The 23,240-nt window shown below is 40.8% G+C and overlaps 1 protein-coding gene across 4 annotated transcripts in view; it reads right to left on the bottom strand.

Moving 5' to 3' along the window:
- The window catches only part of LOC126259802 (CREB-regulated transcription coactivator 1-like), a 382,069-nt gene that overhangs the window by 230,932 nt on the left and 127,897 nt on the right, over positions 1-23,240 (bottom strand). For all 4 annotated transcript variants that reach the window (XM_049956826.1, XM_049956829.1, XM_049956827.1 and 1 more), the window contains 2 exons: positions 14,520-14,775; positions 2,707-2,833 (listed from right to left, as the gene is read on the bottom strand). In XM_049956826.1, coding sequence (XP_049812783.1) covers positions 2,707-2,833; positions 14,520-14,775 — 383 coding nt within the window. The remainder of the gene's footprint in view (positions 1-2,706; positions 2,834-14,519; positions 14,776-23,240) is intronic.

Genomic DNA, 23,240 nt, shown 5'->3' with positions numbered 1-23,240 from the left:
CACGCCTGTGACCAAATTGCAGGAGACACTCTCCTCCGTGTGCAGTCAGAGTGGTTACAGTGACTAAAGTTGTGCATTGCATGGGATGGACAACACGTAGAACATGTCTTGTAGCAGTCGGTATGGAGGTAATTTCCCAACTTTGAACATTAATAACCTCTAAACTGTACAAGACAGACAAAAACAAATTCCACTACCCAATTCCAGAGCTCAAGCGAGTGTTATTTGATGTGTCATACACCCCCCTTCCCATAAAAAAAAAAATTACTTGAATTCAAAATGGCGGATTTCAAGATGGCGACCATGAATGACATTCACTCCAAAAGTTGCCACCCCACATCAAAGCTATGTTCCCATCATCACATTTCAATTTTCCCTTTAATCTTCCAAGAAGGTGTCCAAGGACTTTTCACTCGCCCTGTATTACTTCACAACATCTATACTTTTACTGCAAACAGTAAGAAGGAACACTGCTGCCATTAAATAATGTAATGGAGGTTCTAAAGGCAATCTCATTCTTCGTGTCCATTTTCAATTAGGAATCTGAAGTGTGGTACTGAATTTACGCAAATTATAGTAGTTAAAACTAATGAGCAATAAAAATGCAAACTGAACACAACCAAACCTGATGAAACTGATCACAAACTTCAGCAGATTTGCTTATTTCAAATTTTTGTGCTCTCCACACCTGTCAAGCATGGGGAGGCAATGTCAATCCAAGCTGCCCAAATGCAGAAGAGGGTAGACGGAAACCACAGAAACTTGAAAGTTTTTTCTTGGTATGCCACCACATCATACTGTAAACAACTATTTACAATATGACTCTGTGCCATCCCAGAAAACTTTTATGTTAATTGAGTCTGGCCAGAAGCCTGTGCAATTAAACCATAGAAAACAAAAATCAATACAGTCATTGTGGGATTCCCGTCCTGTTTTTTCCTGATTGCAAATCCCATTCCTTGACCACTGTGCAAACTGGCTCAATAGAAAAAATTATAAATTTACTGACTGCACTAACCACTAATCACATTATTCTAACACAATACACACAATCGGAATCTGAAGGCACGATCTGCTGTTCCACGTGATTCTCTGCAGGAATACCCGATTTGTTAGCCATTGCACAAAGTTGTTTTCAAATTACTGGATTCTTCTCTAACTGCTTAACAAAGAAATTACATACTTACAAATGGAAAACAGCTCTCAATGGATAGTATTGCTTATTTAGTTTAAGCAGGTATTACAATATGGCGACCTTTTAAGATTAAAGCCTTTTTATAACTATGAATAAACACAGCAGAACATTCACAGTTCATGTTTTCATTCATATAAGTATAAACTGTGTCTTTTTCCTTAAATTCTTAAGTATAGCAGTTAATTTCAAGAATTTCAAGAGCATTTCTTTCAAAGTGAAAATAACCAAGCCAAAAGCAAATATCTGCTTCATGTAAAAGGTAATATATAAATTTACCTGTTTAAACTATACCTTTTATTACTCCAACTAATTCAACAGACAGCACAACAAGTAACATACAAGGTCTGTTCAAAAAATTGAGGAACTCTGCTCACAGAATTTTTCTATGCTTACCTTTTACTTCACATATTCACAGCGAGCAGGTGTGCAGAGGACAGAGGATGAGGCAGCACATTTTTTGTGCGAGAATCACCACTGGGGATGAATGGCGGGGGAGGGGGGGGGGGGGTATCGTGATGCAAGAGTCAGGAATTGTCTCACACATTTCAGGCCGTTTCCTTCTCATATTTTCTCGCATGTGTTGCAATACATCCCGATAGTACCATCGATTAACAGTCTGCTCTTTGGCACTAATTCATGATGAACTAATCCTTAAAAGTCAAAGAACTATCAGCCTGGCTGTGAAATTTGACCCGGCAAGCTTTTTCTGGTTTTGGAGAACCTTTCCTAACCCACTGTGAAGATTGAACCTTAGTTTCAACATCATTACTATAGACACATTTGTCATCACCAGCTATTATTCTCTTAAGGAACATCTTGTTCTCATTTGTAAAATCCAAAAGCTCTTCACAAATTGCGAGGTGAAGGTCTTCTGGTCTTGACTGATGAGCTATGGGACAAACTTGGTAGCAATATGATGCATTCCAAGATGCTGTGTCAGGATTTCATGACATGATCCAACTGAAATGTTACATTCTTCTGAAATCTCTCTGACAGTCAGTCATCGATGGGCACACACCATTTCATTGACACTCATGACACGAGTGTCGTCGGTAGACGTCAACGGGCATTCTGAACGAGGGTTATCTTTAACTTCCGTCCGGCCATTTTTGAACTGTGTGAACTATTTGTAACACCAAGCATGGTTTAAGCACTCATCCCCATAGACTTCCTGTATAATTTGGTCTGTCTCCGTAATGGTTTTATTGAGTTTCACACAAAATTTAATGCAGAAGCGTTGCTCCTCTAACTATTCCATCTTGAAATTTTCAAATTGTGTGACAAAACGTTCTATTCAGTACAGCACTGAACAATAACTAACCTACATACAACAATGAAACCTCCAGCAGTTACACATTAAACACGCGCATCTGCAGGAATGTCAATTGCATTTCACTCCCATGCACCGTTGGCACAAAATTACGAATGTTCCAGAATTTTTTGAACAGACATCATATTCCCAGCTACGGAAGTATTAAAGGGGAATATTATGCACATAATTAAACACTTACTTTATTCCAGGTACTCTCGGAACTTCACAGCTTGAACGTGGTCGGCCATCAACTGTTGTCGAAATAGGTTTTCGGTTAGAATCAGCTGGGTCAACAACCACTAAGCCCAACAATGAACCATCAGCAACTAAAAGAAATGTTAACAATATGAGGATCTAGTTTTTCAGAAATCGTTACTGCACTTAAACACAGAACTCAATGGGGAACTACTAACTGAGTCGTACGATTTGTTACTTAGGACGGCAAGAGAGTTGATAATATGTTACTGATAAACTGTGTGCACACACTCAGCAGTGCCCACTTGCATATAGGTTTTGAAGTTGCAGAGCGCGCAGCTGTGATATGCTTCCTTCACTAGACCTGACATGTAAGCTGTGAATTTAGATGAGATGATTTAAGAACATCTGTGAATTTGTACAGGACTGTCATTCTGTGTGATAACCCCTCACCCACTGCAAGCCTTGCTGCATGCAAAACCATTTGATCAGATGAACATCTGCAACTGAGGAACATTTTTATAGAAAAGAAACACACTTCAATTGCCAGGGATTTTCTTAATTTATTCCATGACCAATTTTGAAGCTTACAGCTTCATCTTCAGGTGCCACCAACTGCAAGCAAGAGAAAGGCTACTAACGTACAAACACACTGCAGCTGACGTACTTCTGTAGCACACAAGCAGTGCGCAGAGCAACAAAGGTGGTGATGCTATTATGGACTATCTCATATCCACGGATCACATGATGCTCAAGAGCCCACAGATGTTCCTCTGCCACAGAGTACTTAAGCCACTGCGCACACTCCAGAAGGCAGCTGCAGTCACAGCTTCAGTCCAGGACACTCAGTACGGCTGCCTATAGCGTCCAATCTGTTGGAGTGATGTGGAATGTTACTTTCAGTGGTGAGACAGCGATAAATATTATTTGTCAAACTCAATGTAGAATCATCAAACAATGCTTGCTATACAAACTACTGTATAACACACAGACATTAACTTCCATTCCCCACCTGATTGATTCCTACGTGAGCCACTTCTGCTACCGCAGTCAGCAGACTTCTGGGCCATCTGCACTAGTCATTTCCACGTTGTGCTGTCCAGACGGTCACTGTGGTTGCTACTCCTATGTGCGAGTGATGTTTCTTATTTGTTTACATTATTATTGAGTTCATTTCTGTCGGGAAACCCCCCCCCCCCCCCAAAGTTAGTGTTTTTGTTCCGGTGCCTTGCATTTGTTTGACGTGGATGTGATCCCCCAAAACTGACTGGCCCAATCGCCACACATTTACGTTCCCATAATTATGTGAGTACACCACTTTCCACAACTGTAGCTTTCATTCTTGTATGTCATTCCCACAGTAATTGTACATTAGTAGCCCTTTTCTTGTTTGCAGTTGCTGAAGATTGAGCTTTAACCTTCAAAACCAGTCATGGAATAAATTAAGAAAATTCCTGGCAACTGAAGTAGATTTTTTTTTTCTATAAATATGTTCCTAGTTTATGGATGTTCACCTATACAAATATTTTGTACTGAAGTGCTGTATGGGCAGTCAGAACATATTACCATCTCTTCAAAACGTGCAACAAATTGCTTAAGTTAACCACCAGCATGTTTATCGATATCGCAATTTCATTAGCAGTAATGACACTGAAGCTTATTATTTCAAATTTAACTTCAAAAATTTTAATTAATATCAAATCAAAATTACATTTAAAAACTTATGAAAATATCTGACCCCTTTCAAAGAAGTGTGTTATTACCAATGAATCCTGTAACAGCCACATTAAGAGGTACATCGAAAATACATAAGCTTAATGCTCCCCTTAGAGCGACTGTTATCGCCACAGACACAACTGATTACTCTTTTCTTTACAAGTATTACCATTAGCCAGTCACCTATGTATTTAAAAATCAACATGAGCTCGTTGCCTGCTTAAAGGATATTTGTGTTCCCAACAACATGTACGGCCAGCTTGAATGTCACCAACATATACACTAACATCCCTAGAAAGGAAATGACCCTCATCATCGAGAATAATTTGAAACAATACACTAATTTTGGTATAGAAGTCATTAATGAGCTCATTATATTCCTCCGGCTGGTCCTTGATGCAACTACTTTCGATTTGGGGATGCTGTCTATGGACAACACAACCTTTCAAACATAGTTGCTAATACTTTAATCACCCACATTGCATCCTAAATTTTTTTCAAACAAATACCACCCATAAACAAAATAATGAATCACTGGTGTTCTGTAGATGATGATTTTTTTCTTTGTAACAGCTCAAAGGAACAAGTTATCCAATTCCAACAAGATTTGAATGGTATGCATCCCCAACATTTTCTGTTTTACTGGGCAGTAATATCATGTATGACATCTACAGAAAGGAGTCGACCACCAACAGCATTATTCACAAGTCATCTAATCTTCCACAGAAGTACAAGGTAGCCACATTGTGCGCCATAGTACATTATTTACATGATGTACCCCTGAGTGTACAAAATCATAACTAAAACTTCCAAATGATTACATGCACTATCCACACTTAATCAACACAAATTGTTGATTCTCTCGAGCAGCAGTTATGCAAAAGAAGTGCACTAGTATCAACCAGGAGATTACCTTGCACCAGTTAATCAAGACGTGAACAGTATGAAGTACTACAAAGTTCCATATCTATGGACTGTATCTGTGAAAGTGTGTAAATGGCTAAGGAAAATTGGACGATGCACCAGCTTTCGATATAGCAAATCAAATAGGTCTTCAATTTAGATGGCAGGAAACCCACAACAAAAAACCACATATACAGTCCATTATATATAAAATTAAGTTTGGGGACTGTTATTGCCAATACATACCACCAAACACGGTAGATGTTTGCTGTCACATTTAAGGAACATCAGGAACCAAGCAATTCGAAATCAGCTTTAAGCAGGCACCTTAAGGCCTGTAAACACTCAATCCCAGGCATCAACACAAACCTCAGAACCTTCCACCACCACCACCCAAAAGGACATATACCCAACAGCCTTTAAGAAACTGAAATTTTGCAAAATTTGAACCAGAACCCCAAGTTTACGCTAAATTGATGAACTACGTATAAACATAAGTTTATTCTAAATAACTGTGAATTCCTTAAGCACTAAATGATGCAAATTGTTCTAAGTCTTCCAAGCTTCCATTCTTTAATAACAGATAAATTGTTTTATCATTGACATTCTCATATATTTAACATTAGTTTCTGATATTGTAATGACTCTGTTGTTACGAGGGTAATCCCAAAAGTAAGGACTCCTATTTTTTTATAAGTACATAGACCTGTTTATTCCTACAATAGTTTACATCAGTTTACAGCTTGAACATTTAGCTATTTTTCGACATAATCACCATTTCTGTAGATGCATTCTTTTTAGACGCTGTGGCAGTTTTTGTACGCCCATGATATACCAGCTCGCCGCCATACTGCGAAGAAGGATGCTGCCACTGGCATGATTGTTGCTTGGTCTCAGGTGTAAAGTGGTATGCCGAGGTTTCATCACCCGTGACAATTGAGTCCAGAAAGTTGTCCTGTTCGTCTGCAAGGCAGTGAAGAAATGCGCGGGAAGCATCAACTCGTTGCCACATGTAGTCCTTAGTCAGCATGCGTGGCACCCATCTTGCGCACACCTTCCAGTAGTTCATTTCGTTAAAATTTTGTGAGAGTTGCTTCGGGAAACCTTAGGAACCAACGCGCAGAGATCATCCAAGGTGATCCACCTATCTTCATGCATGCGTGGCTCAACCTTCAACACTGACTCATCAGAAGTTGGCGGTCTCCTGCTCCTTCATTCATCGTGAATTTCGGTCCCACCAGCTGAAAACTCTCTACACCACTTACGAACATTTTTGACATCCATGCACAACTCACCATACACTTCCATCAATTGGCGATGGATTTCAATTGGCGCAGTGCCCTTTGCATTCAAAAATCAAATAACTGCGCGCAATTCGCACTTGGCGGTAACATGGAATGGGAGCTCCATTCTCAACGGCTGCCAAGCCAAGACTTGAGTGCCTCAGCACAGCGTGCGCATGTTTACACACAGCACGTGAAGCACTTTTCGTAGCAGTGAGACGAACTGCCACACAAACAGAGTTCTGTTACTTTTGGGATTACCCTCGTAAATAGATTCTACTGTACCTCAATTATACTCTTCTTGTCCACTACATGTAGACAGTTTAGTTACTTGCCTGCCTTAGTTCTAAGAGGGGTGTTTTTTAAGTAAGTACCGTTTTGAAATTTAAAAAAGACATGCTAAGATTTCTCAATAATTTTATTTTTACATGAAAGCCTGTACCTTAATCTACTTTTCTACATAATTTCCGTCAATATTGAGGCACTTGTCATAACGTTGTACCAGTTTTTGAATACCCTCCTCATAGAAGTCTGCCGCCTGACTTGATCACCACTGCATCACCACTGTTTTGACTTCGTCATGAAGACGCTGACTGCCCAGGTGTTTCTTCAAGTGCAGGAACAGATGGTAGTCTCTGGGCGCAAGATCGGGGCTGTACGGAGGATGATCTAGAGTTTCCCATCAAAAAGATGTGATGAGATCTTTGGTCTGATTCGCCACATGCGGATGGGCATTGTCTTGCAGCAAAACGATGCCTTGCTCAACTTGCCACATCTTTTGTTCTGAATTGAACGGCACAGATTGTGCAATGTCTTACAGTAAGCTGATGCATTGATTGTCTCATTACGAGGCAGAAATTCCACAAGCAATACTCCTTTTCTGTCCCAAAAAACTGGGCACATGATTTTCTGGGCAGAAATTGTTTGCTTAAACTTCACTTTTCTGGGTGGATCTGAATGCTGCCATTCCATGGACTGTTGCTTTGATTCTGGTGTGACATAGGCCACCCATATTTCATCTTGAAGAAACACCTGGGCGGTCAGCATCTTCAAGACGATGATGAAGTCAAAACAGTGGTGATGCAGTGGTTAACAAGTCAGGCGGCAGACTTCTATGAGGAGGGTATTCAAAAACTGGTACAACGTTATGACAAGTGCCTCAATATTGACGGAAATTATGTAGAAAAGTAGATTAAGGTACAGGCTTTCATGTAAAAATACAATTATTGAGATATCTTAGCATGTCTTTTTTTAATTTCAAAATGGCACTTACTTAAAAAACACGCCTCGTAGTTGGGAGCCCCTTTTGTGTCTCGTTTATTTTTATAAGAGTTGATGCCTTGTGATGTACCATTCTGTTTTATATGTCTACAATGATTTTTCGGTTAGGTATATCAATTCTATCCCTCCTGAGCTTTTTATATTAAGACCTTGTTTTGGCTCCTAAAGATGAGGCCATACATGATTACCAAGCTTAGTGGTTGCTACCTTTTTCTTGCCACCCTTCAGCTGTTGTCATTTTATTGCTCAGTTTTTGGATATATTTCATGTACACTATCAGCACCACCTGTTCTTGTTGCATTTTTATCCTTTATCTTTTTATTGTTATGCATTCTGTCACACTGACTTTTAGGCATTTCCCCATACACTTATGTTTATGTACTATCATATTTAGTGTCTTAAAGGTGATGCTCCCATGTATCGAAGTTAGTTTGTTATTTCATTTCAATCCCCACCACACATAGGCATAATTTCTTTACGTGCTTTCCATGGATATAGATTATAATACCTTTACTCCTCGTTTATTTGTATTATGCCTGGGTACTGTGTTGATGCAAAGTGCTGTCTTATATGTACATGTTTTATTCCTTTCGCATTATCATTTTCATCCTAATTGAAACTTTTTATACTAATATGTAATACAAGTCCTTGCATGGGTACCAATCCTAACTGTTGGCTTCATTCTTCTACCAAACATCACCTTTTGCTTTCTTATTGCTCATTTTTTACACATATTTTTATACGTTATCTGTAACCACATTGTTTTAGTGGTATTTTAAGGTTATTATTTTATTTTATTATATTTATTCTTATATTTGTAGTTCTATTTTGTACTGAGCTTGTGAACCACACTTACGTAAGCAGACGGCCTAGTCAACCCAATTTTCTGCCCTTCTGTAGCTATTTATTTCGTTTCTCTATCTCAGTGGCTCCTTTGTCAGTCATGTCCACCACTGTGGTCAGCTGACTTTTGGGCCATCTGCACTTATCCCTTCTGTGTTGTGCTGTCCGGGGAGCGGTGGGGGGGGGGGGGGGGTGTTGTGGTTGCTGGTCCTAAGCATCAGTTCATTTGTTTATTTACTGAAGTTCATTTCTGTACAGAACCTTCCACAAGGTTAGCATTTTTGTTCCTTGCCTATGCATTTGTTTGATGCTGGTGTGATCCCCCTGATTGACTGACCCAACCATGACACATTTATGTTACCCTAATTTTGTGAGTACACCACTTTCCACAACAGTGGTTTTCATTTTGGATGTCAACCACATAATACTTGTACATTAGCAGCCTTCTTGTTCGCAGCTGGTGGCACTCTAAAATATAGCTTTCAGCTTTGAAACTGGTCATGAAATAAATTAAGAAAATTACCAGCAACTGAAGCAGATTTTTGTTCTATAAACATAAAATCTTGTTGCATGCAATTCTAAGAAGGAAGAATAACTTTGTCTACTACCATGACCTTTGCACAACAACAACCTACATAACCTTATAACAGCGATCGTTTACCACATTACATGGGTTGGCAGAATGCTCGTACCTCTATTTTCGTATCTAATGTGTAACTTACATAGACAAGCTTTCAGTAATTAACTGACATAAGCAAGGCACATGTTTTTTTACACATATTTTCAGCTGTAGTTCTTTTGCATTCTAATTTCCTGGCTTTTGAGTTCATTACACACTTTCAATGATTGCAACTCTGCTACAGACATGTCTGTACAAAATGATGTGTGACAAAGTGTAACACCCCAAATATAGAACCCATAATGACCACCCCTTTGTTGCAAAAGAAATAGTAAAATTAGTCATCCTGACAGTGATGGCAGCTACTGACAACAACATTTACACTCTTGTCAGTTTGATTAACAGGGATGATATATAAATACTAATAATTATCATAAAGAAAGGACTGAATGAAAGAATACCATGTGATACAAAACAGAAACTTTAAAGAAAGAATTGAAAAGTTATTATTTATGAAGGTAAAAGCCCATACCATAAATCGACCGAAGATAACATTTATCCTAGAAGAGAGTTGTAGCCGCATTGGGCTGTAAGTTCGCTGTGACTACAATGTAACTCAGCAATGGAGTAATTAACTTCTCTCTTGTATTCTGCAACAGTAGTACGCATGTTAAGCACAGCTAGATTGTTTTAAAACTGACTTGAAGTTTTACGATATAGACTGGAAATATTAGTCAGAAGTCGAACTAAAGTAGGATCATCTTTACCGTTAGACAAATAACGGGATTTTGATGTATGTGACAGAAAAGTGGATCATGTGATTACCAATTTGTGATGGTACTTAGCCTTCAACATAATTAATAGTCACGAACATCAAAGGACACAGAAAGAGACTGATGGCTGACATAAACTCTATTATTAGATTTGAGTAGGTCAAAACTCAACGCAATCACGAAGAGATTACAATTTCGCCGTATTGTCAGAAGTTATCGTCAAAGTCAGGATTACTAATGTTGATGGACATAATGCCCTAAATGACATATCTGTGTGTATGTTCAGAGTAGGGACAGACAATAATTACGAAGAACAATAAACCTTAATTCAACTTTAATTATCTGTGTTGCCTACATCATTTCATGGACATTTAAAGTGTATTCGTGAAATTAACTGATAATTCTGATAACATAAAAGTGCAAAGTGAATTAGTAATAATTTAAATGTGAACAGCAATAACCTTAAACCAAATTTATGACACATTCTTAACATTGCTCGAGGGAATGTTATCTCTGGAGTTATGTTGTGCAGTTGTTGAATACGCGACGTAGCGACACCTTGACGACGGAATAGTAATTAACAACTTAATATCCTTGCAAAATTCACTATGTGGCCTCAGCTTGGGTGATGGAATGATGATTCAAGACACTATTTGTTAACGTTTGAATAACCATTCTCAAACTGGGCATAAGAACTATAGTCAGCAAGTTCGAGTAAACTGAAGGGTCTGTTGCGAACACGCAAGGGATTTTAGGTTATTTCAGATCAATGGAGGCATATCACTATCGAGTGGTACAGTCGCTACATTTATAAGTGAAGGAGATCAACAGACAATGAACACAATTGCTTTCAAGACAAGCAAGGGCACCGCACACATTCCGGCGTGCTGCTCCATCGAGACAGTGATATCATTTTCGAGATACAATACCTGAAAGTAACCAAACCACACGAGGAGTTTTTCTTAATAATTACAGATTGGTGTTGTCATAATCGACGGATGCCATTCCATGTTATCTCGACTGGGCACCCATCACCATCGAGCCAAGAGAGAACAGGGCCACAAAACACAGCCTGCTGTGGGTATTTCTTTAATCTACAAGGATTGGAACTTACATAGTGGCAACTATTTATTCACATCCAATACAAAAGAGTTACATGTTTGCACCTGTTACTGTCCTTCAAAGTAGTCACCAGCATTGTGTAGAACCTGTTGCCAGCAATGTGGAAGGCGTAGTATACCATTAGCAGAGCCTGATCTGTTGATGATGCGAATGGAGTGGTCTACTGCCTGTCGAATCTCTGGAACAGTTCTGAAGCTAATGCCACGAAGTAGTTCCTTCATATTCAGAATCAAATCAAAGTCACAAGGACTTAAGTCCGGGGAGTATGGTGGATGGTACAGTACTCCCCAGTCCCATTGACCGAACAGAGCAGCCACAGCTTGCGCTATATACTCCCGTGCATTGTCCTCCAAATTAACGAGTGGGTTGTGCAGAAAGTGTCGCCACTTCTTTCGCAAAGCTGGTCGCAGGTGATGCTCCAAAAACGAACAGTAATACGGCTTAAGTCCTTGTGACTTTGATTTGATTCCGAAGATGAAGGAACCACTTTGTGGCATCCGCTTCAGAACTGTTCTAGAGATTCGACAGGCAGTAGACCGCTCCATTCACACCATCAACAGTACAGGCCTGCTAATGGTATACTACGCCTTCCACATTGCCTGCAACGGGTTCTACACAACGCTGGTGACTACTTTGAAGGACAAACATGTAACTCTTTTGTATTGCTTGTGAATAAATAGTTGCCACTATTTAAGCTCCAACCCTCGTATAATGGCCTAGTAATAGTTATCATTGGTAATTTTAAGTAAGATGAAGCCTGCTTGACGTAGCCTTAGGTATAGCATGTGCACTGAGTGAGTGATATGCCCAGTTTAATTGTTAGTATGTACTTTAATGTTTCTCAGCTCTAAGTAATGCAGCTTGTTTACTCAACTGCAGAAGTCACATACGTAACAATTTTAGACAATTCTGTCCTTCCTTCTGGCAGAAGGGCAATAAACGGTTCATTATCCACCCGAATACAAATGCTGTTCCTTCTCGTAAGATCATAAAATCAGATATGCAAATATCCATTACTGCTTTCCTTTGCACATACAGTTCTGCATCTAAAATATTGCAGCCATTAGCAATGACTGTTTGTAAATCACATGTCTGAAAAATGTCAATTTTCTCTATGGTTTGAACTTCATGTTGAACCATAACTGCTCAATATTGGCTGCAACATATCTTCAACCATGGCTACAAGTCAAGAATGTACAATCGCTGGAGGGATATATCTAATATGTTAACAGAATCTTCTGTCGGTTCTTGGTAGAACAACATTATAATAAATGAAAAGCACCAGTTTGCTTTTGTTCCACGAAAATAATAGGAAAAAAGCAAACTGGTGCTTTTCGTTTATCACATATATCTAATACATTACAATGGCTTTTCCAACTAAACTTCATGTTTACAGATTGTGCGCCAAAAGGTAGTTTACATTATAACTGTCTTAAAACATTTCGGATATTCCTAGATCGTAATCTAAAACTTCTTCAATAAGAGCTTGCTTTAAAAAACACACATTTCTAAAGAACACTCAGTTAAGTATTCAGGGTGTTACAAAAAGGTACAGCCAAACTTTCAGGAAACATTCCTCAGACACAAATAAAGAAAATATGTTATGTGGACATGCGTCCGGAAACGCTTAATTTCCATGTTAGAGCTCATTTTAGTTTCGTCAGTATGTACTGTACTTCCTCGATTCACCGCCAGTTGGGCCAATTGAAGGAAGGTAATGTTGACTTCGGTCCTTGGGTTGACATGCGACTCCTTGTTCTACAGTACTAGCATCAAGCACATCAGTACGTAGAATCAACAGGTTAGTGTTCATCACGAACGTGGTTTTGCAGTCAGTGCAATGTTTACAAATGCGGAGTTGGCAGATGCCCATTTGATGCATGGATTAGCAGAGGGCCATAGCCGTGGTGCGGTACGTTTGTATCGAGACAGATTTCCGGAACGAAGGTGTCCCGACAGGAAGACATTCGAAGCAATTGATCGGCGTCTTAGGGAGCACGGAACATTCCAGCCTATAACTCGCGACTGGGGAAGACCTAGAACGACGAGAACACCTGCAATGGACGAGGAAATTCTTCGTGCAGTTGACGATAATCCTAATGTCAGCGTCAGAGAAGTTGCTGCTGTACAAGGTAACGTTGACCACGTCACTGTATGGAGAGTGCTACGGGAGAACCAGTTGTTTCCGTACCGTGTACAGAGTGTGCAGGCATTATCAGCAGTTATCAGCAGCTCATTGGCTTCCACGGGTACACTTCTGCGAATGGTTCATCCCACAATGTGTCAATCCTCATTTCAGTGCAAATGTTCTCTTTACGCATGAGGCTTCATTCCAACATGATCAAATTGTAAATTTTCACAATCAACATGTGTGGGCTGACGAGAATCTGCATGCAATTGTGCAATCACGTCATCAATTTTCTGTGAACGGTTTGGCAGGCATTGTTGGTGATGTCTTGATTGGGCCCCATGTTCTTCCACCTATGCTCAATGGAGCATGTTATCATGCTTTCATACGGGATACTCTACCTGTGCTGCTAGAACACGGGGTTCATGCACGATGGAGCTCCTGCACATTTCAGTGGAAGTGTTCGTACGCTTCTCAACAACAGATTCGGTGGCCGATGGATTGGTAGAGGCGGACCAATTCCATGGCCTCCACGCTCTCCTGACTTCAACCCTCTTGACTTTCATTTATGGGGGCATTTGAAAGCTCTTGTCTACACAAACCCGGTACCAAATGTAGAGACTCTTCGTGCTCGTATTGTGGACGGCTGTGATACAATACGCCATTCTCCAGGGCTGCATCAGCACATCAGGGATTCTATGCGACGGAGGGTGGATACATGTATCCTCACTAACGGAGGACATTTTGTACATTTCCTGTAACAAAGTGTTTGAAGTTACGCTGGTATGTTCTGTTGCTGTGTGTTTCCATTCCATGATTAATGTGATTTGACGAGAAGTAATAAAATGAGCTCTAACATGGAAAGTAAGCATTTCCGGACACATGTCCACATAACATATTTTCTTTCTTTGTGTGTGAGGAAAGTTTCCTGAAAGTTTGGCCATACCTTTTTGTAACATCCTGTATAGTTCTATAAGCAAGACAAGCACAAAGTTCAAACTAAAACACTGCCTCAAAGAGAAAATAATGTGGTGCGTAAACACTCGTCGTCTTTTTACAAGTGAAAATGTAATGCACCTTGTTTCAGGAAAAGAAACTTCAAGACAAGAGACTATTTTACAGCCATTTCCATCTCAATGTGTTTATTACCTCTCCTCTGCGAGGATAAACCAGCTTCCGTAGTAGTGGCCATAGCGCTCTGATGCAGGGCAGAATCCGAATTTGTGCGTCTCCAGCTAGTGTCGGGTGGAGGTGATAGGTACGTTGAGCTGCTATATGGAGACGTGTCAATGCGTTTCTCTGCAGGACGGGACCGCATTGGTCCCACGCCCATTCTCCGACCTCGTTCCTGATATGTCCCGTCACCTCGACCTGCCTTCATTTCCTCTAGGCTGCTAAGAGCACTCTGGAATGCAAAAAAAACTGCACTTAAAGTAACTGAAATGTCAAAATTCTTGATAGTTTAATTTTTAGTAAAAAGTTAAACCCAAGGTTCGCCTAAGTAAGATATAACACGCATGTGAGACAGAACACAAAGCTATCAACTTACTGGACCTAAATGTCCGAATCTCATTTCTTAGTATTCAGATCCACAAACCACACACATTTGGAAGCTTTATAAGTCAATTGAAAGTACTGTAAAATAAGATCTGACCAAGTAATCTTAACAAGAGTTCCATTACCAGTGAAAACTAATTAGCTGGAAATAGATATCTTCTAACTATTAAAGGCTGTTTCATTTTTTGAGAATTCAAGTAACAAGTACCACAATATTTTATATAAAAATAAAATAAAGCAAAAAAAGTCTTAGTATCTAACAATAGTGGATTAAACAAATTTAAAATTATATTTTTTGTAAAGTTTCAAGCTTCACTCACTCAGAAACTGAAGGATGTAGTCTGATGGTAAGCTTTTATGAACTCTCAGACTGTTCATTTATTACCTTCTATAATTAATAGTGTGACTTAGTCCAGAGTAGTAGTTCTGTACTACCATTTAAGATATTTAATACATGTGTCCAAGCAAATGTATTTTGCAATGAGCTGAAACATTAGGACGAACATTTCCAGACTGTTGTGGGCAGGGTCGTGAGAACGGTCACTATACGAGTGGGCTCTATCAGGAAGCTCAAGTGCATATATCAAAAGAAAATCCATTAGCAATTTGTTTTCACTTCACTGTGCCCACTCATTAAATCTTTCAGGTGTGCATGCTGTGGAGATTTGCACAGATGTGGCACCTATTTTTGGAACTGTTTCGAAAACAACGTTTTTCATTCTAGCCCCCAAAAATGGAAAGTTTTAAAAGAAAGTGTAGGATTGTACATTCATGTACAAGGTGGTCTGTGCAAATAGATGTTGTGCAACCATTTGCTCATCATTTTCCAGGATTAAAAAGGATAGTTAAACTTGCTTTCAGCTTTAATCTGAATGTGGAGACACATACTGAACTAAAGGGCATTCAGAAGTATTTCAGATTATTTCAATGTGTCTTGATGTCTTCAATGTAGAAAATATTAGCTCCAACAAACCTATGTAACACTGTGCATCAACCAAAATAAGAAACAGTAGGTGCTGAAAGTGCCAATAATAAGAGTCTAGTGGAAGAATTCCATATACTGACTAAATAGCTGTGATACTATTTACACAGAAAATTGCAAGACAATGAAAACTATTGGATTATCACCTGGTTTGAATGTAATGATTTGCAGTACAGAAACAGAATGGCAAAACAAAATGCTTTTTAGATGAAACACCAGAACCCCTGCAACCTGATGCTCACATTTGGTTTCTTATGGAATTATACAGGCCTAGATGATTCCACAGTATCAGAGCACACAGAAAGCACAGTATCTCAGTACAGGGTAGACTTTAATTAAGTAAGATTTGAAATTTTGCTGTTAAAAAGATTCATGGAGCTAATTTTTGTGTCTGAGACACTTCCCCCCTTTGTGCCCCCTCAATACTCTTCATTAGCGCAATTTTAATAACAAAATAGTGGTAGCCTTACAAATTTTTAGCACTTTGCCTGTTGCTGTTCCAAATACTGTATAATGGTAGCCTTATAAATTTTCTGCACTTTGCCTGTTGCTGTTGCCCAAGCATAGCAGTGATCCAGTGTCCTTGGAAGAGTTAAAAATACTTTGAGAACTACAATGGGGCAACAGCAGCTTGTCTGATTACCTGTGATTGTAACTCATTAGATTATATAAGGATTATAAGAGTTTCCATACACTAAAGCTAGAACGAAAATACAATTTTACGAAGTATCACATCATCCTCGTAACCAAGGCATAGTAAGATTTTTTGCATTACAATTTTCCTATTTTATCCAAAAAAACAAAGTTTTAAACTAATCTGGGAGAAGGGACCTAGAACGCTTACTTGGAGCCCAAAAAACCAGGCGCCTGCTCTGGTTGCAGGGAGATGAAGTTCGCACACCCTCCACATGGAATGCCACAGCTCGGGGAGCCATGCAGGGGCAGCTAGCCCCACCTGCCTCTAGTAGTTCAGATACCACTCGTATCTATAATTTTCTGTCTGGTTTTTGAAAAAGCATCAGTGTGAACGGACAACCAAGGAATCAGAAATCTATGAGTGGGGAGGAGGGGGTTAATGGGCCAGGGTCACTGTGGTGTGGTGAGTGGGAATTTGGATCTGACAGAAAGAACATCCGACTTTCCGAGGTGGTTAGGGCAACTGTTCTAGAGAAACACAGCATCTGGGTTCGAGTCCTGGTCTGGCACAAATTTCCAACTCTCGGCGTTGCATTGCCACAATGTCCTGTGCAGCTGGAAGTCACTTGCTTCCCAATTCTTTCAGGCCAATTATTCATATATCAGACACATTACCCTACGCTTCATAATTCTGGGAAAGCAGAAGTCACGCAGAGAGGTAAAAATTGCTTAAATGATGTTCACAATTGAAACTGAAATTGTCTTATACACTGAGGTGACAAAAATCAGGGGATAGTGATATGTGCACATTTAGATGGCGGTAGTGTTGTGTACGCAAAGCATAAAAGGGCGGTTCATTGGCGAAGCAGTCATTTGTACTCAGGTGAAATGGCAATTAACAGACTTTGAATGTGGAATGATAGTTGGAGCTAGATGCATGGGGCATTCCATTTCGGAAATCATTAGCGAATTCAATATTCTGAGATCAACAGTGTCAAGAATATGCCGAGAATACCAAATTTCAGGCATTACCTCTCACCACGGGCAATTACGTGGCCGGTGGCCTTCACTTAACAAGTGAGAGCAGCGGCACTTGTGTAGTTATCAGTGCTAACATACAAGTAACAATGCACAAAATAACCACAGAAATCAATGTGGGATATACGATCAACATATACTTTAGGACAGTGTCGCGAAATTTGGTGTTAACGGGCTATAGCAACAGACCACCAACGTGATTGCCGGTGCTGACAGCACAACATTGCCTGCAGTGCCTCTTCTGAGCTCGTGGCCATTTCGATTGTAACCTAGACTACTGGAAAACAGTGACTGTCAGGTGAGTCTCGATTTCAGCTGGTAAGAGCTGATGGTCAGGTTTGAGTGTGGTACAGACTCCACAAAGTGATGGTCCCAAGTTGTCAACAAGGCACTGTGCAAGATGGTGGTGACTCCATAATGGTGTGGACCACGTTTGCATGGATTGGACAGGGTCCTCTGGTCCAACTAAACCGATCACTGACAGGAAGTGGTTATGTTTGACTACTTAGAGACCATGTGCAGCAATTCATGGGCTTCATATTCCCAAACAACAGCGGAATTTTTATGGATGGCAATGTACCATATCACTGGTCGACAATTGCTTACAACTGGTTTGGAGAACATTCTGGGCAATTTGAGTGAATGGTTTAGCCTGCCAGATGGCCTGACGTGAATCCCATCGAACATTTATGAGATCTGTTCATACACAAAAATCACGTACTGGCAACACTTTCGAAATTATCGACAGTTATAGAGATAGCATGGCTAAATATTCCTGCAAGGAACTTTCAATGACTTTTTGAGTCCATCCCATGACTTTCGTCACCGCAGTGTATATATACTGATATGTTTAACAGAATCCCAACAGCAATAACGACTACATGTACTTATCACAAGGAAAGGAAACCATACGAAACAGAGTGAAGTACAAAACAGTAACACAGAAGACAACAATGGCTACCTCACACACTACTGTCAGCAATTTGATGGTGGCTGCAATCAAAAACAAATAACCATCAGCCAAAATCTTCCAACTTCTACAGATTCAGTTCACCTTAGCCGATCTTCCAAGTCACAGTTAACACACTGTACGAACCCCTTTCAAGCAATTATATTATTGATTGCATTTTTTGTAATGTGGAATCTTAATCTTGTAGGGAAACAAAAAATGTACGAAAACTGAAATCGTCTAACGTCGTGGACAGAAGAGAAGAGAGTGAAGAAGCTGTCCAAAAGTCTCTGGGACAACGGCGGAGTGATCGTGGCTAGGTTCACGGCTGCCCAGGAACGCTAGCTAGCAAGGCGAACGTCTCGCCGGCAAGCGCGCAGACCTGCAATCATTGAGTGCGGCGCGAGGCGAGGCATAGGCAGGCTGCTGTTTTTTCTTTGCGTTTTTCCGCCCATTGCGCCTCGGGCGTTCCGTGTACTGCTAGCCTGTGCAGCTGAAGAGCCCAGGAGGCGCTTATCTCTACCGTTTTTCAGTGTACAAGCCGCCCAGTTCCACAAGAGAATCTGAAATGGTTAAAAGACACCAGGAAATGTTCCCTTCGAAGCGTTATCACCCCCTCGAAGAGAAAAAACTAGAATACCAGTTTCTCGTATACGAAAAGGAGTAAAAGTTTTGATTATCGCCTCGCAAAAACAGAGTTGCGAGATTCATTCTTTTTTTTCTGTTTGCACGTAAACGTCTGCAGCCGTGGTACACATTTACATCCCCGGGTCACACAGAAGCACGCCAGAAAAGAAGCCAAAACTAAACGGCGAAGGACATAATTAGAGTGGAGGATCGCACGATAATTCGTTTTCTGCATTTTCAGAGGGACGAAGCTCCAACGGTCTATGAACGAATTAGTGGATGTACACGGCAATAACGCACGAGCACATAATAGTGGTTAGTGACGGTTCCAGTGTGGTCAAACAAGTCTTGACGACGAAGAACGAGGTGGCAGAACGCCTCTCTGTCAAGAACGGGGAATCGCAGGATAAGTGGCGTTTCATGATCAAGTCGATGGTCGAAAAAGTGAAAATCAGTCACGGATCAATTTTCAACACTGCACGACATTTTGAACATGGGTTCCACGACTGCCCCAACCTTTCCAGGCAAGGGAATATAGTATCTTTTCGGACTGCAATGGTATGACGTCAACCGACTATGCCCGCAAGAGGCAAACCATCATGGGAACATACTACCAGAATCTCCTGACAATGTTACAGAAGGCTGTCTACACTAAGTGTAGCGTAAAGCGGTCCAAATTGGATGTTTTTGCTCCACGAAAACGCACTAGTTCATTCTGCTCAGTGGACTGTCAAACACGCTTCTTCTATGAGCTGTCGAATTTTGTCACACTCCCGATTTTCTTCAGGTAAGCTACTTCTCTCCTTGAACAAAGAACCCATTGCGTTGCAGGCATTACAATAATTATGACGAGAATTTCGAAGCAACACGTTCCTGAAAATCCAAAATGCAGATTTTCATAACCAAGTCTCCGCCTCGTCATCTATCATTGGGAAACGTAATTCACTGATTGGGGAATATCTAGGAGGAGCTGAAACCGTCGCCAAGCTTATGGTCGTAGCTTGATGTTTTGAGATGTAATTAAATCTTTATGAATATACCTCGTAACAGAACCACACTGTGTTTTAATATTTTTCATATTTTCTTTTCTTTATACAGCCAAGTTTTTGCGTATTGAGAAGGAGTGCACTCAGCTTTGTGTGGTACTTCAAGTAGTGGTTGCACCAAATCTAGTCGTAAGTGTTGTTGGCTACTGATGACAGTGTACTGGGTCCTGTTGCCGATTACAAACTCTCAGAGTTTTCTGTGGTGGAAAGGGCTGAATCAGGGTCCACTCAGCCTCGTGAGGCCAAATAAAAAGCTGCCTAATGTAAAGGCTGACAAAAAAGTTCAAAAATATTCCTAAAGGACCAAACTGCTGAGGTCATCGGTCCCTAGACTTACTTACTCACTATTTAAACTAACTTATGCTAAGAACAACATGCACGCACACACACACACACACACACACACACACACACACACACACACACACACACACACGCCCGAGGGAGGATTCGAACATCCGGTGGGAGTTGCCGCGCAATTCGTGACATGGCGCCTGCAACCAAGCGGCGACAAAAATTAAAAAAATAAAATATTTTTTTTTTTTTTAAAGAAGGTGAAGCAACCAAAAGGGGACGACGAAACGAAACTTCACGGTTGAAAAGGTGTGTAACGTTTGTACAGTAATAACAAAACCGAATCAAATTCACAACGAACGAGGCACTAATCCCCCACTTACTAGTATGACGTTGCACCCCCTCTGACCTGGATGCATGCACTGATTTGGTAAGGAAAGATGTCATAAATCCTGAGACAAGCTAATCCACAACTGTTGCAACTGGTCCTTGATATCCACGATACTGGCACTGGCACAGAGTTGACACCAGAGTCGGTCACACGTTTTCTCACGAAGATATCTGGGGATCTCGGTGGCCACAGGAGTACCTCAACACCATGCAGATAGCTCACGAAGATACGTAACATGCGCGGATGACCTCCTCCTTCTTAAAAAAAAAATAATCATCACGGTATTTTCGCACAAGAGATAACACATGAGGATACAGGATGCCCGCGGCCTGTCGTCGTGCCGTCCGAGTTCCTCATTCGCTACCAACTGTGATCCGAATTCATAACAGGTCGAGTCCCACACCAAGACGCCAGGAATGACATCGCTGTGCATCTCCAATGCATGGGAAGAATGGGACATCTGCCCAGATCGCCGCCATATTCGCCTATGATTGTCATCCGGAGTATTACAGTACCGCGATTGTTCGCTGAACAATGCGCCATTCACCAGCAGTCCGAGTTTCACTGTCACAGTAACTGTAAGATACTGGTGATTTCACAGAGAAAGTACCAACCTATGCTCAGCAAATGTACCGAAGGGAAATGCTGCAGCATGGCGAACGAGAGGGGAGAAGAATCGTGTGTGCTGAGATGCACACAAAGGCAGCAACCAGATGAGACTTAATCCTGATTAAAATTTCCGCCAGAGGGGACTCGGCCGCCCTATGGCTCGGACTGTTCCCCTCTGGAGTGGATATCAAACAGATTGTTACTAGGAAGGTTACAGAGGTAAGAAGGGTTAGTGCTGGTAGACCTCCCCACCTAGCGTAATCTAGGGATACGACGAGGTCTGAAGATCAGGGATCAAATAGATGGTTTCTCTATACATCATCTTCCAAAAACTGAAGAAGTAATAACTGTGAAGGTGCTCTTGCGAATGGGATCTAATTGCAGTGGGTACCTACAGTTCAGGAGTTACTTTTTCTTGCTATTATTAATACTTATCCAATAAGGCAGTGGTTTGTGCTCGATACCACAGAACCCCGCCCACTTCCGCGAAGTTAGAGATGGGTATGGCCCCCTTCAGGGACTTGCCAAGAACCAGGTCATGTAGAGAGAGACTGTAAAACTGCAATAATAATTGATTAAAAGTTGTTAATAAAAGTAGTGTTGTTTCGGACAGTAGACGGCCTGTTATTTGTTTCCAGACAGTAAACCAGTAAAAAAAAGTCCACTCCTTGTTCTCGAATGGCAGGGGCAGGCGCGAAGGGGCTATGACGTGCTTGGTGCACAATACGGCGATTCTCCCTTGGCGCGGTCAAACGTGGTCGACCAGAACCTTGGGATGGGTGTGCCTGTCCTGACGTTCCCATGCAGTCTAACATCGGGCCACTGCCATATCTAAATGCCTCACAAATCTGGATATTGCACGATTCGACCAATCAGCCAAATGAAGACCTACAATGTGGCTCCTTTAAAACTGTCACGTGCTGATAATGCTGTCTCATACGAGTACACGGTATCATCTTGTCCTTCGCAGTGATCACTCCACATCTGACGCTGTTCACGACGCTCATACACACTAGTAGATCTTGTAATACGGCTAAACACGTACAACGCTAATGTACTCTGGTGAATTTTCTATCTGTCAGAGAGAATTACAGGTCTAATAATTTACGTATCGGCCCATGTTGTGTACGAGTACAAATTTATAATGATAACAGATCACGTCTTCTGGGTGCTTCACTTTTTTGGTAAGGCAATGTAAATAATCTTGCGAAAGTAACATGGAAGCCGCCAGATTTGAATCAAGGTTGAGAAGTAAACGTCAAGGTCAGTTTTTAATCTCTCCATCGGTGTTGGCGATGATATCTCTGAGGCACACAGCCGGAATGCATTTGATTATGCGAAACATTGCAGACTTCCTCAGGCTGACTTTATTGATACTGATTACTCGTACTGAATGTGTGGTCGATTTCGGAACAAACATTCCGGCATAAAATTTATCTGGGAAACAAATTAAACCTATTATGAACGAATATAGAATGAAACGCGTCCATACATGGATAATTGAGACACAACAGATTCCTGCCACACCACTTTGCAACCTAAGTGAAGTCACGTCATGTTATGTGGAAAACTTCTTTCTTTTTAGCATCACAATCGAAACCCAAATGAATCATGAAGCGAACCGACCAGAACTGATTCAAACTAGGTTTCGTATGTGCATGAAAGAAAATTTTTCGCATAGCTTTGGGTGATCTTACCTACATGGTTAAGTGGCATGGCATGATAGGTTATCAGCTATCCA

The sequence above is a fragment of the Schistocerca nitens genome, chromosome 5 (genome assembly GCF_023898315.1).
Source record: "Schistocerca nitens isolate TAMUIC-IGC-003100 chromosome 5, iqSchNite1.1, whole genome shotgun sequence".
NCBI lineage: Eukaryota > Metazoa > Arthropoda > Insecta > Orthoptera > Acrididae > Schistocerca > Schistocerca nitens.
Note: the sequence above shows the minus strand (reverse complement) of the source record. Positions and strands in the feature narration are given on the sequence as shown.